General features: G+C 37.8%; 1 protein-coding gene across 10 annotated transcripts in view; it reads left to right on the top strand.

Moving 5' to 3' along the window:
- The window catches only part of WDFY3 (WD repeat and FYVE domain containing 3), a 364,802-nt gene that overhangs the window by 329,964 nt on the left and 20,875 nt on the right, over positions 1–13,963 (top strand). For all 10 annotated transcript variants that reach the window (XR_005215912.1, XR_005215911.1, XM_037830163.1 and 7 more), the window contains 8 exons: positions 301–407; positions 2,490–2,643; positions 5,844–5,935; positions 6,159–6,371; positions 8,615–8,762; positions 9,850–10,004; positions 10,918–11,076; positions 13,142–13,321. Coding sequence is in view for 8 of the 10 variants with exons in the window: in XM_037830163.1 (XP_037686091.1) it covers positions 301–407; positions 2,490–2,643; positions 5,844–5,935; positions 6,159–6,371; positions 8,615–8,762; positions 9,850–10,004; positions 10,918–11,076; positions 13,142–13,321 (1,208 nt within the window). In the remaining 2 variants the exon portion in view is untranslated. The remainder of the gene's footprint in view (positions 1–300; positions 408–2,489; positions 2,644–5,843; positions 5,936–6,158; positions 6,372–8,614; positions 8,763–9,849; positions 10,005–10,917; positions 11,077–13,141; positions 13,322–13,963) is intronic.

Raw genomic sequence — 13,963 nt, 5'->3', positions numbered from 1 at the left:
CCTAGTATTGGTGTGGTACATTTGTTACTGTTGATGAAAGAATATTAAGAATTTATTGCTTACTGTAGTTCATAGTTTGCAATAGGTACCTTTTTTCCCCATATACCACTCTATTATTGACTCTGTACAAGTGTCGTACATTTGTACTACTTCATGAAAGAACTTAAATTTGTTGTGTTAATCATAAACTTCATCTACCACAAGGTTCACTGTCTCACCTATTTTAAATTAATACCAATTTTATTTTTTGTATTTACTCTTTTATGTTGTCTTTAATTATGCTTTAATTTTCTTGAACAGGAGAAACGCCAGCCTACCACTATGGGACCCATTATTCATCTGCAATGATCGTGGCCTCTTACCTTGTAAGGATGGAACCTTTCACACAGATATTCTTAAGGCTGCAGGTAAAACTTCAAATTTCTAATTTTCCCATTTTTTTCAAGCTCACATTCTATTTACATTTATGGATTTTTTTTTCATCTTTACACTGCACAATGGGAAGCTCTGTGAAGTTTTAGAGACCAAAGTAGTGACACAAAATTAAAGTGGAATTTCAGTGGACTAAAATCAATCAATAAGCTAGAATTGACTTAGAATCAACAGGTATCTACTTATTTAGTCAAATGCCTTCAATCCAGGTATAGGTAATTCAGCCTAACTGGTTGAATTCAACAAACATTAAAGAAAGTGTGATGTATTCTAGCTCACTTTTTGTCTTCTTAATTATAATTGCTTTTCTCTACATTGTCTTTAAATTATTCAGCAAATATTTATTGAACACCTACTACGTGTTACACACTATTCTAGGTGCTTGAGTATATCAATGAATGAAAACAAAAATGCTGCCTTGTGGCGCTTTTATTTTAGTGGTGAGAGATAGAAAAACATAAGAAGTAAGTAAATTGTAAAGTGTTTTAGAAGGTGATATATGCTATCAGAAAAGTATCAGTCAGGAGAAGGGGCCTGGGAAGTACAAAAACCTTGTCAGCTTTGCGTGCAGTTCCAGGGGGTCCAAACAATAGATCTTTCTGCAGATCCTTCCTGGATAACTGCATTTACAGTCTTAACTTCCAGTGGAACAGCTGTCTGGATCCATGTTCAGGCTCACCCTCTTTAGCAAAGGGTCGTTCAACTAAACCCTCAGGTGAAGCTTTGTCCCCTGGGCACTCACTTCCTGGAAGTTAGGGAGGGCCCTGACAGAGCAGCTTCTGGCCCTAGTCTCAGAGCATGCTATCGGGATAAGCTCAGAATCTTCCAGACCATCAATTTCTGTTTTCTTTTTGCATAAGAGTTCAGTTCTCAGCTTACCTGTTTCCTCTCTCATTTTACTATAAGCTGTAAGGAGAAACCAGGCTGTACCTTCCACACTTAGCTTGGAAATCTCCTCAGCTAAATGTTCAAGTTCATTGCTTTCAAATTCTGCCTTCCATCCAACATCAGAACAGAATTTCGCCAAGTTATCTGCCACTTTATACAAGGATCGTCTTTCTTTGGTTTCCAATAACACATTCATCATTTCCTTCTAATACCTCATCAAAAGTACCTTTAACATCCCTGTTTCTATGAAAAGTCTCTTCTGAGCAGTCTAGGCTTTTTCTGTCAGGTGCCTCACAATTCTTCCAGGTCTACCCATTACCCAGCTCTAAAGCTGTTTCCACATTTTTAGGTATTTGTCACAGCAGCACCCCACTTTCTGGTACTAAAAACTATTTAGTTTCTTAAGCGCTAAAACAAATACCATACAATAAGTCGACTTAAAAACAAGAATTTATTAGCTAATAGGTTCAGAGGCTGGAAGACTTGCTTCCTCCCAGGGGCAGTATCTTCTGGCTCGCCAGCAATCTTTGGAGTTCCTCGGCTTTTCTATCATATTACAGTGCACATGGTGGTTTCTTCAATCTTTCCTGGGTTCCATTGACTTCCAGCTTCCACCTACTATAATGGCTTCTTTTTCTGTGACCAGTTTCCTTTGGTTATGAGGACTTGAGCCATACTGGATTAAGGCCCAACCTTATTCAGTTTGGGCACACCCTAAACTAATAAATCTTCAGAGGTACTGTTTACAACTGGGTCCACACCCACAGGACCAGGGTTTGGTACCTGAACATGAGTCAATCCCCAGCTGTTACACTGAATCTTTTATTAGGAGGGCACCATCTAACTATGGAAGAACTCATATTTTTTTATAGTCTTACTGTCTTAAAAAACTGATGTTTGTTTAAATGACTGTCTTCTGAATCTTTATATTTGGATTTCATTTTGATTATAAAACAAATGTATTCACCATCTTTTGTAAGAAGTGCTTCAAAGAGAATTAGATTAATTTTCCTCTTGTGATTATTTAAAATTATATGTTTTTGACATAAGATGATGGGAAACTGAAATGTCACCATATTTATTTGGGATTTTCAAGCCCTTGATCTTGACAGACTGTGAGGTGGGGATGGTTCCCTAATCGAGAGGTGCCTTCTCCTTCTGCCCTGCAGGGTGGTCACTTCGACCTGGCTGACCGGATGTTTCACAGCGTGCGCGAGGCCTGGTATTCAGCGTCAAAGCACAACATGGCAGATGTAAAAGAACTTATCCCAGAATTTTTTTATCTACCGGAATTCCTGTTCAATTCCAACAACTTTGATCTAGGTACATGAGATCTATGGCACTGTATTAGGAATGTTTGGCCTGGAAAAAAAAAAAAAAAACAGTAGAAATAAATGACTTTCTGAAGATAGTCTGCAGCACATCCTGACAAGAAAAGAAAAGATATCCTTGTGGTTGCAGATGTGTGTGATTACACAGAAAAAGAAAAGCAAATTTATGCCCCCAAACAGATCTTTCAAACTTGGAGTCTAGGGACATTTAAAAATTGACACAAATTACATCTGGTGTTCAGAATATCGTTATTTTAATAAAAATGAAGGTGAGGTGAAAATTTAATTGAAAATTATTACTGTTGAAACCCACTACTAGCCAAGAATTGTCTATCTAAAATTTTTTATATTTTCTTTTAATCTTAAATATTGTCTGAGGCCTTCTCAGTTTGTATGTTAATGTATTTTAAAATTAGAATTTCAGAATAACTTAATGTAAATTCCTTTTCATTATTCCATTATTTTACTGTTTTCTAGAAAAACAGGACCAAATTGACATTTATAAAATGGAGAGAAATTCCCTAAGTACTCTGTTCTCCTTTTGTATTGTCTAACAGTTAGAGGAAGCAGATTTGACTTTGGTTACAGTTCTTGGAACACAATTTGCTGATCTAACATGTATTTCTTTAAAAACATATCAAAATTCCATTATTTCTACTTCAGAATATTCCTGCCAAATTCTGTTTTCGTATTTTTTCCAGTCCCCATATTCTCTTACTGTTTTTTAAGAATTCAACATATAAATCAGTAGTATACTACTTCAAAAAGTTTCACTAATGGAATATTCAGGGAAATAATCATATCCCATACATTTGAAGGATTTTCCTTTTAAAATTTGTTTTTAAAAAAATTATTTTTATTTATTTAATTGCCTATCAGCAGCCCTAACCTTATGAAATTGTAGTTTCAGGTCCATTGGGAAAGATAATCAAACTATCAATAGTCCCAGAAAAAGTCCTCAAATTGAGTCTGATTCCCTCCGTTGAGCCTGAAGTTCACCCTTCATCCACTGAAGACACCAAGTTCTAGGACTTAGAGTTGGAGGGAGTGATAGTTCCCCCCAAGGAATAGAATAGATGGTGAGCAGGCAGAAACAACAAATGTGTACTGCAGCACTGGAATGTGGGTACACTTTATTGTTTTATTAAGTTTATTTGTAACTTACTTTCAGAGAATGCTAACCCCTTCCCTAGACATTAACTTACAAATATGGAGAGGTTCCGAAACAGAGATCCCCCAATCTTCCAGAAACGCTGGATCCAGTTATGATAATCTGTTTTAAAAAGTTGCAGGCTTCATAACCAGTCATCTTCCCTTCTTGAAATCATACCCCTTAAGAAACACAGCTTGGCTCTCCACACAGAGAAGTTAGTAAATGGTGTAAAAGAAAGAGCACTTGGGTTTTTTTCCCCTGATTCTGGGATGAATAGCATTCATCCCAGGTCTTCTTGTCCTTAAACCCTAGATACATAAATGATGGAGAGTTGCTACAGAGTACCAGAATTAGGTCCAGGGTTTTCTACAGACATTGTTCCCTTTAAGTTACATTTTTAAATTGCAGATAGTACTGATAAGAAAATAAAATTATATCACATAAGCATTCAGGGATTCTGAGCAAAGTTTTGAAAAGTAGATTACATCTCAAGTAGTCTGGGGTTTATTATTTGCTTCTTATTATCAAAAAATTTTAATGAGACTTTTCATATAAAAAATTAGGCCTGACCTGAATGGCTTTTCTGGGGGGTCTGGGGTAAGAGTGTGACATGGGGGGTGGGGGTGGGGTGGGGGTGGAGTGTAATAAGTTGATTATTTTATTTTCTTAAGTCATACGATAATTTTTACAGCCAAGTCAAGATGTTCATTTAAATAATAAACTGCTTTTTGTATTTCACTTGATATCATACTATAATAAGCCATCAAATAACAATGATGAAAACAAGATTGTTTCTAAGAGAAATATTTTTATTGGCACTCACTTGGAGCCACCTTTGTGTTCTGAGATTTTAACAACTGCACTTCTCTGTGAAAATTTCTAATACATCTATTTTTTTAATCCAACTACTGTTAAGCTAGTAAGTCAACATTATTGTTTAGAGTCATTTTTTTCACAGTGTTAATCGAGGAAAAACTCTCTGAAGTGACTTTTTTTGGTGTTACTTAAAAAAAAAAAAAAGAAAGAAAAAACATGTTTCCTTAGATGCAGGCCCATGTAATGTGTTTTGTTGCAGATAAATTTCATAGCAAATGATTGCTGTAATATTTTAGAGTTTATCTAGCTGACAAGGTAATATTTTATTTGGAGTAACTATTATTTGGTATGCATTATCACAACTTGATGTTTTTCTGTTGGATAGCCCCATAGTCTTTTCAAATGTTTATTCTGTTAAATGATATTGTAACAGAAAAAATTATATTGTTTTGGAATTTATTTTTTAAATGAGAATCCCTATAGCAAAATGCTTGTCAGTTCTACAAATCCCTCTCAAGAATTTAAGAATCAGAAATATAAGAAACTACACATATTGAAAAAATCCTGAGTAGACTGTGATAGTTAGACCGAGAAGTTAGATATTCTTTCGATAACCTCCTCTATGTAAATGGTAGCAAATTTGTCAACATATTAAGAAGAGAAATTCAGTACTGGTTAACTACCAACAACTTACCAAGCTATAAGCATTCTAAAAAAAGCCTAAACAAAAGTTTTAGAGAGATTCTTAGTGGTCTTCCAAATGAGCAGTCCTAAGAGGATTGAATTTGAGTAGTTTTTCCAAACTCAAAACACTAGCCTCGCAAAATGCTTCATTATAAAGGAGTTCCATGGTGAGTTAAATTTCAGAAATGTTGCATGTGATACCTCTCTTAGAGAAGGGTGGCATATATATGAGCTTATTTAAGCCTCAGAGAGGTCTTGCAGGAAAGAACTGTTTACCTTTGTTGTGTAACTCAGCTTTTCCTGAAGTCATTTAACCATGGAGACCCCTCAGTGTTGCCTTTGAGAAAGTGCTCCAAGGGGCAGTCGTAGGGGAATGCCCAAGTATGTGATCTCTGAGGGTCCTTTCTGGTGGTGAAATGTTAGAGTTCTGGTGCTGAATCTAACCCACTATTTCTTTTACTTTAATATGAAATTACTGTTTATCCCCTTCTTTCTCTACCCACCCATCCCCCCCCTCCCCAATGTATCCAATTACATAGGCTGCAAACAAAATGGCACCAAACTTGGAGATGTTATCCTTCCACCCTGGGCAAAAGGGGACCCACGAGAATTCATCAGAGTCCACCGTGAGGTAATGAAAGTACACTTTGCAGTTAAAGTTAAATTTCACTGTTACGACCACAATATACAGAGAGGACTCTGAGCAACGTATCACCCACTTGTTTCAGTTACATGGTTTTCATGGTTTTCAGTTACTTTATTTCCTATTGACCACTGGCTACTTTTCTTTTAGTTTCTGAGCAAGTAATTAATGTCAGCCAGTGACTGAACCTGTCTGTGTTGTGAAATTGCAGGCTTTGGAATGTGATTACGTGAGTGCCCATCTGCATGAGTGGATCGACTTAATCTTTGGCTATAAACAGCAAGGCCCTGCTGCAGTAGAAGCTGTAAATGTCTTCCATCATCTCTTTTATGAGGGTCAAGTAGATATCTACAACATCAATGACCCATTAAAGGAGACAGCTACCATAGGTTTTATTAATAACTTTGGTCAGATCCCTAAACAGGTATGAATGTTCTTTTCTCATCATCTGTTTGGTCTGTTGTGTTTTTAAAGTCCTCAACTAGTTCTATAGTGGATCGCAATATAATGTCGTAGTTAAATTTAGGCTAAGTTAAAAACAAAAACAAACAAAAGAACCATACATGTCACTCAGTAGATTCCTAGATTACCATTTTCTCCTCCCTTTTACAGCCCAGATAAATAGAAATTTGTTGTTTGCTAAGAATTACCACTCCTGGACTAGGCCACAGTATATGCAGAGATTGGGTTTCATCTGGAGTCCAGTGGGAAGCCAATGGTGATTTTAAGCACAAAAAATGACATTTTCCTGTTTAGTTTTTTAAAAGATTGTTCTGGCAGCAGTATAAACAAACCAACCAACAGTACACACGTACTCACTCACTCACTCACTCACTACAATGGAGCAGGATTGTAAGCAGACCATTTGGAAGCTACTGTACTAGCCCAGGGGACAGAAAATGGTCAGAGAGCTTAATCTCTCAGCACCCAAATTCGGCTTCCATATAATAGATCCCTCATCTCCAGTGAAGAGCAAGCATCTGTTAGGAGATTTCATCCTTCTTTCACCCCCATCATCTGGGGCACACCAGGAGACATGGGACGCAGCAGGAGGGCTGCAGCACAGTGTGGAGAAGGTTCATTCTGCCAGGCTCTTCACACCACCTCCTCTCCCAAGTGTCCAAGGCTCTATGCTTTGACCCTGGCTGTCCTCTTCTGCTCTTGTTTCAGATAACTCTCCTGGACTTTCTTTTTGTAGGTTACCCAATTTTGAGGTTTTTCAGGATTGACAGTTGGGAACACATAGGACAATGGCAAGACTCTGTACAGGGAAAAGCCATGAGAGACATTGAGAAGGCCTAGCACTGCTCTGTTCACAGTGCCATCTGGGCCCCCAATAGAGGAAACAATAACTTTTAAAGCAAAACGCTTGTTGATAAACTCTAATCCCAATTGAAGGATCTCAGTCAAGCCTTCACTTAAAGCTTTACTTTTTTTCTGAGAGCTGCAAGGGCAGGGGCCATGTTCATACTCTATGGAAAACAAAATTCTGAACAAAAAAAGCAGGACACTTGCACTGTCATAGGACTTTTGTGCCACTTTTGAGTATAAGAGACAGGCAGCCTGGGAGGTATAGTTTAGATACTATGCCAATGACTATGGAAAGTACCTCCAAGTGGAGCCATCCTAGAAAATCAAGGTTTCAGTCGCCATATCCATCCATCTTTATATACCCACAGCCTGGCACAGGGCTCTGTCCTTAGGTCCTCATATAGAAGTTCTTTAGCAAATGTTTGCTCATAAAGATGCTTTGAAGCAGTCTATCTTTTTATACAATTTCAGAGTCATGTGTCATTATAAGCATTTATAGAAAATGACAGAACCTGATTGATGCCCTTGTATGTAGATAAAAGAGTAACACATGCTAAAGGTTAGGGGGCTGAAAAGGTGTATCTAACACTATACAAAGCATATTTTCTGTTTTTCCTCCTAGAAATCCAGAATGTCAAATTAACAAAGTGCAATGGTAGTTTATTCATCTTAAATCCAATTTCATCTAAAGTTCTTAAGAAATCTTTCTCAATTAATAGTTTTCCAACAGAAAGGACCCTGTACTTCTTTCAAAGATCTGTAATATTGGAAAAAAACAGTAATCTTAAATGTTCATAAATATTTTAATCCTGTAGAAATACCGAGATGCTAAAGATAACATATTTTCTTTTTTCTTTTACATCACAAAGTAAATAGAAGGCAATAATGTTCATGCTTTTGGCAAGTTAGCGGTCCCTCAAAGACACCAATATGGTGTTGTGAAGTTCCACAGAGAAGAGCCATGTTGAAGTAGGAAAAAATCCAATTAAAGAGAACTTCTGCCTGACACCATTGGCACAGAATGGTACTGGGCTATAAGGAGCTCTAGTGTATTTTCTTAACATCAATGGAAAAATAATAATCAATTGACTGTAGTTTGAATAGGTTAATTTTCTTTTGAAAAGTTATCATGTATTCTCTTTAGTATAGAGCGTAGTCCCACCTGTCCCTACTTATTAAGTTGTGAGATCTCTGGAAACTTAGCCTCTGAATTTCTTTCCTCACTTGTAAAATGTGGATAACATACCCAATGACTGTTGTGAAGTTTAAGTGAAAAAGAACACAATACCTGGCATATAAAAGGGCTTAATAAAAGTTAGTTTTTATTATAAAGTGGGCCATCTTTTCTCATACCAGTTATTTAAAAAACCTCATCCCCCGAAGCGAGTGAGGAGTCGGCTCAATGGAGACAATGCGGGGGTCTCCGTCCCACCGGGATCTACAACTGACAAGATCTTCTTCCATCACCTAGACAACTTGAGGCCTTCTCTAACACCGGTAAAAGGTAAGGCAGTGGGAGGTAAACCTTGGGTTCATGATTTTGTGGGATTATTTAATAATCCTAGTTTACCAATATTTGCTTTTCAATAGCAGTGTAATGATGTAGTAAGTGCTATGTATATTTTCTGTTGAAACACCAAATGCTTGTTAGATTTTTTTTTTGGCCTTTTGGATTTTTGTATCAAAAAGAATCAAATATGTTTTCTCCTCCTATGATAGTGAACTCTAAATTATCAAACTCTTATATCTTTAACTTCATATTATATATGTAGAACAATTCTGTCTTCATTTTCCAGCTTCATTTATATGTGTTCTGCTGATTAGAAATAGCAGTAAGGGCACACTGCATTTTTAATATGCCAATTAAAAGACGTGTCTTTTTTTGAAGTACTCTGAGTTATCTAAAAGCACTTTTTCAAGTGGATTTTTTCCCCTTAGAATGAAAAAAAAAAAAAAAATGTTTTGCAAAGGCCTGCAGTTGTCACTATAAAAAAATCTAAAAAGTGAAATTTCAAAGTCTGGTTAACCGGGTTGGCTAACAGCCCTATGCCATTTTCCCTCATTACACAAGCTCTGCTGTGGGCCAGCTCTAGTCACTTGCCAGCAACTACCTTGTTCTGAAGGACTAACCACAGACTTCTAGTCCAGAGGACAGTCAATGACTCTTGGGGAACATCATCTCCGTCCTTGGGGATGTCTAAAGGCAAGCTGTAACTTGAGATGTGCCAAAAGCCTAGACTGGCTGATGGTCTGTGTCATCTACAACATTCTTGGGAACATCCCAGATTGCTCTGTGTAACCCCAAGTATCAAGAAGGAAAGCCTAACTGCTAGGAGCCAAACTCTACAATGTCCAGAGGCAGGAAGGCTGGAGGAAAGCCCTATAGAGCACCTGCCAGAGTCCCTGTCCCATCCCACAGGTCTTATAGGAGACTCAAAAGCCAAACTCTATTTCTAAGACCATTTTGTCTTAACGTAAGTGTCAGGATGCTTAACTGGTATGAATATTTGAGATTACTTTACAGTCCGATGTGGGATAATGAAGTTGGTTTTCCCTCTTCCTGTTCTAATGCATTAATTTGTTTTTTATAGAACTCAAAGAACCTGTGGGACAAATAGTGTGCACAGATAAAGGCATTCTTGCAGTAGAACAAAATAAGGTTCTTATCCCACCAACCTGGAACAAAACTTTTGCTTGGGGCTATGCAGACCTCAGCTGCAGGCTCGGGACCTATGAGTCAGACAAGGTTTGTATAGTTTCTCACTTATTTAATCTCACTTTTTCTTTATCTTGATATCCCAATTAATGGGATGGGGAGGGAAGGGGTAAGGAAATCAGGGAGAGAACCCAGTCCAAGGTTCTGTCAGTTGTTCTTCCACAGCCCAGAGGGAGGGAGAGCGTCACCACGCCACATCAGCGTAAGGGAACTAGTGGGCAACTCACATTTCCCGCAGAACAAGCCTCTCTGGAAAGCTGTGTACTAGGAGCTAGCAGTTTCCCTCCCATTGAAAGAATTCCTCAAAGAGATCCTAACCACTCCAGTACTCAGTTGATACTGCCCAGCAGAACAGCCTATTCGGTACTCTGAAATGACTGGCAGAAACCTTTCACCCCATCCCCTGAGAAGCAGTAGACTCACATAAGTGTCTCTTGGGAGAGGCAGTATGGAGTGATCCTTTATTGCCCTGAGCTTGCCCTGTGACTGTCCCTCCCGAATGCAAGATGGATATGGACTGCCCAACTCTATTGTGCTGCACTATAATACAATTATGTTAATGTTCTCATTAAACAATAGCAATCAAGCTTTCCTCTTAACATTCTAATTGGCAATAGCAAACACATCCTTTTATCAGAGAATAATCCCCTGCATTTTGCATAGCATCACACAACCTGAACATCATTTTACCTAACTAGAGACCCCCATGTGAGCAAAGTCCTCTTTATTACGGTTTTCAGTAGCATCTGTATTTAGGAGTTTGTAGTTCAGAGTAGGCCTTCAGAGAAAATGCTGCGAAGCTGAAACCAGCCCAGAAAGCAAACAAGTATTTGTCTGTGAGGTGTCTCCAGAGAGGCCATTCTCCATTCACCTATGCTTATTGTATTTGAGAACTTTGTAGTACATAGTGACATGTGTGCCTCACATCTGTTTTGTTTCACAGGTAGTGACTGTTTATGAATGTTTGTCTGAGTGGGGCCAGATTCTCTGTGCCATCTGCCCCAACCCCAAGCTGGTCGTCACGGGCGGAACAAGCACAGTCATGTGTGTGTGGGAGATGGGCACCTCGAAAGAAAAAGCTAAGACCCTCACACTCAAACAGGTAACAGAGGAGGCTGAAAACGAGGAGGTGGGGCTATTCCCATCTCAGCTGCTAACACCCTAGGGAAACTAAAAAGCTTCCCTAATTCCAAGGTATTTCAGATCTATAACATGCAAAACCAAAATTGTCCTCTTACTAGAAATGCTTTTAAAAAAAAGAAGGAAATGAAATAAGAAGATAGTTTGTGTAAGTGGTCTGGGCTGGTCCTTTTTTGAAATCTGAAGCAACCTGTCTTTAGGTAATATATATTTTAATATATTTAATAATATAAATATTTCTCAGAAGTTATATGTAAATTGTTTACAAATCAAATTGTATTAACCTATTGATTCATATTAATTTCCTTCCTGAGTGATTTTTATTCAGCTAGACCAGTAAGTCTTTGATTCTTTGGCTTTTTCCCTTTCCTCCTCTCTCATATCCTTAGGAAATGACAAACGCATGAATGTATTCAATACAACCCATAATGATTTAATTGACAGATATTTTTGATCAGGTACCTAAAATTAGGTACCTGATTCTATGATTAATTTTTACTTAAAACAAGAATCCCTTTATAATATAAGCCATAATCTTTTACTATTTGATTTTAGTATGTCAATTTACTGTGTGTGTTTTTTTAATGGAGCATACATCCAAGTGTTTTTTTTTCCTGATACAAATTGGAAAAGTACTGTTACAATAATATCTACCATTTATTAAGTATCTACACAAGCACTGTGCTGGTTGTTTTAAGGTGAAAGATTTCTCTGATATGAAGAGAAACCAGAGTATGTGTGCTGGTTGTTTTAAAAATATAAACTCTCATCTTCACAACAAGCTCTGCAAAATAGTTATTAGCCCCATTTTTCACCTGAGAAAACCACAACTTAGAAAGTTTAAAACATGCTCATAGGCATACTTAGTGCTCAGCCAAGATTGAAATTCAGTTCTATCATACTCCAAAGCTATTTCAAAGCTAAACTCAAACAAACAGTGGCATGTTACGTATCTGTGGACAGAAGTGGATCCCTTGTACTTAGACCAGCTACCGTTTGTAGGCCAGAAATTGTAATTGAATTGCTTGATCTTGAAGTAAGCCATGTAGAGATATAAGATTGATAATGTATTTTGCTGATCCAAATTCTTGCTTACAAATAATTTCAATTTAGAAAATGGACCTTGAAGTTACTGTACCAGTAACCCCTCAACAGAAAGCACCTCTTCCTTAAAACAAGCTTCTGGGATTTGCTAAGCATATAATAGGGGTGTCTGTAGGACCAAAATTTTAAGCCAACTGATCATTTTAAGCAAGCATATTCTTCTGCCAGGGAAGATGGCTCATTCTAAATGCTCAGGAACTCCTAACAGTTATCTACATCTTTTTCTTCAGAACACTAACTTATTTTCCGACATTGCCGTTTCCCTGGGCCCTGTTTCTCTTCATATTCCAGTAAAAGACAGAACTTGTCCAGATGCCTTCAGTTCAGTAACTAGACCTCAGCAGGTTGCCACATCAGGACCATTCTCCCCTTTATCCTTCCAGTTCTGTGCACTGCAACCACATGGTTCTCACAGTTTGTGCAGTAAAAAAAAAAAAAAAAAAAAAAAAAAAGAAATCCGTCAAATTATTTATGGTTCCTAGAATGGGCTTAATAGGAGTTGTGGTATAAAAGAACAGATTCAGATTTTAAAGTTTTTATTTGAGGGGAGGGTGGGGGTGGGGACACATAATCAATACATCTCCAAAGAGAAATGGTATGAAGAAACCCAAGCTGGGTTGCAGTTGCTATTCTCCCTTCCTCCTAAAATACTGGCCTGAGTTCAGGAAAGAAGTAAAGTAAAAAAGGAGAGAAGAGTCTCCAAAGTACTCCAGACTTCTCTCTTCCCTCTGGTGGGATGAGGCAAGGACAGTAAGAGGAGAAAGAAGAGCCACCTCCAGCCTTTCCAGACACCACTGCCCAAGGCATTCCCTCCCCAGCACACACACCCATCCCTCCCTGGTGAATGTGTCCAAGATCGTGGAGAGTCACGATAGGAACACTGCCATTATGATCATCCTCATTTTTTCTGTGCTCACCTGTAGGCCCTGCTTGGTCACACTGACACTGTCACCTGCGCCACAGCGTCATTAGCCTATCACATAATTGTCAGTGGGTCCCGTGACCGAACCTGCATCATTTGGGATCTGAACAAACTGTCGTTTCTAACCCAGCTCCGAGGCCATCGAGCTCCTGTTTCTGCTCTTTGTATCAATGAGTTAACAGTAAGTAGCAAATTACCCACTTGGTTTATGTTTAGGAAAGAAAGTAGTTCTGGCCAACCTGAATTAAAAAAAACCAACAAACAAAAAAAGACCCTAAGTGTTTTTAAGTTGATAAGAGCTCATTTTGTAAAAGTTACATTTTCCTTGATATATGTGTTGTTTGCAAAAATGAATGGATATTAAGAGTTTATAACCCGGAGAGCTGGTCCGACTTAAAATCCCTTTATTGCTGCATACTTTAAAAGAGGACAAGATTTAGTTCAAATAAAACAATATTCTAGAATGTGTTTTTTTTAAACCCAAAGAATTTGTAGGATTTGTTAAGAATGTTAGAATTTTGCTGAAATTTGTTTTCAGATGCATTCAAATTATTTATTATGTAAAGTGAAAAGGGTAACCAAACAAGAGAAAAATTGTTTTAGAGCTCTTTTCAAAACAGTCCCAAAGTTCTCAAAGGGTAATACCTCTTCTCAAAAATAAATACTTTATATTCAATATTTTATATTCTCATATAAAGAAAATGAGTCAGAATAAAATGAATGCACTAGGAGCCATCTGGGCTGACTTGAGGTGGACAGGAAAGGGATTCATTGCTCAGGTTGTTTGGTAAACAGGGGAAGCTTGAGGGTGGGCTTCCAAAGA

Source organism: Choloepus didactylus, chromosome 3 (assembly GCF_015220235.1).
Source record: "Choloepus didactylus isolate mChoDid1 chromosome 3, mChoDid1.pri, whole genome shotgun sequence".
NCBI classification, from domain to species: Eukaryota; Metazoa; Chordata; class Mammalia; order Pilosa; family Megalonychidae; genus Choloepus; species Choloepus didactylus.
This window is presented reverse-complemented; position numbering and strand designations above follow the sequence as displayed.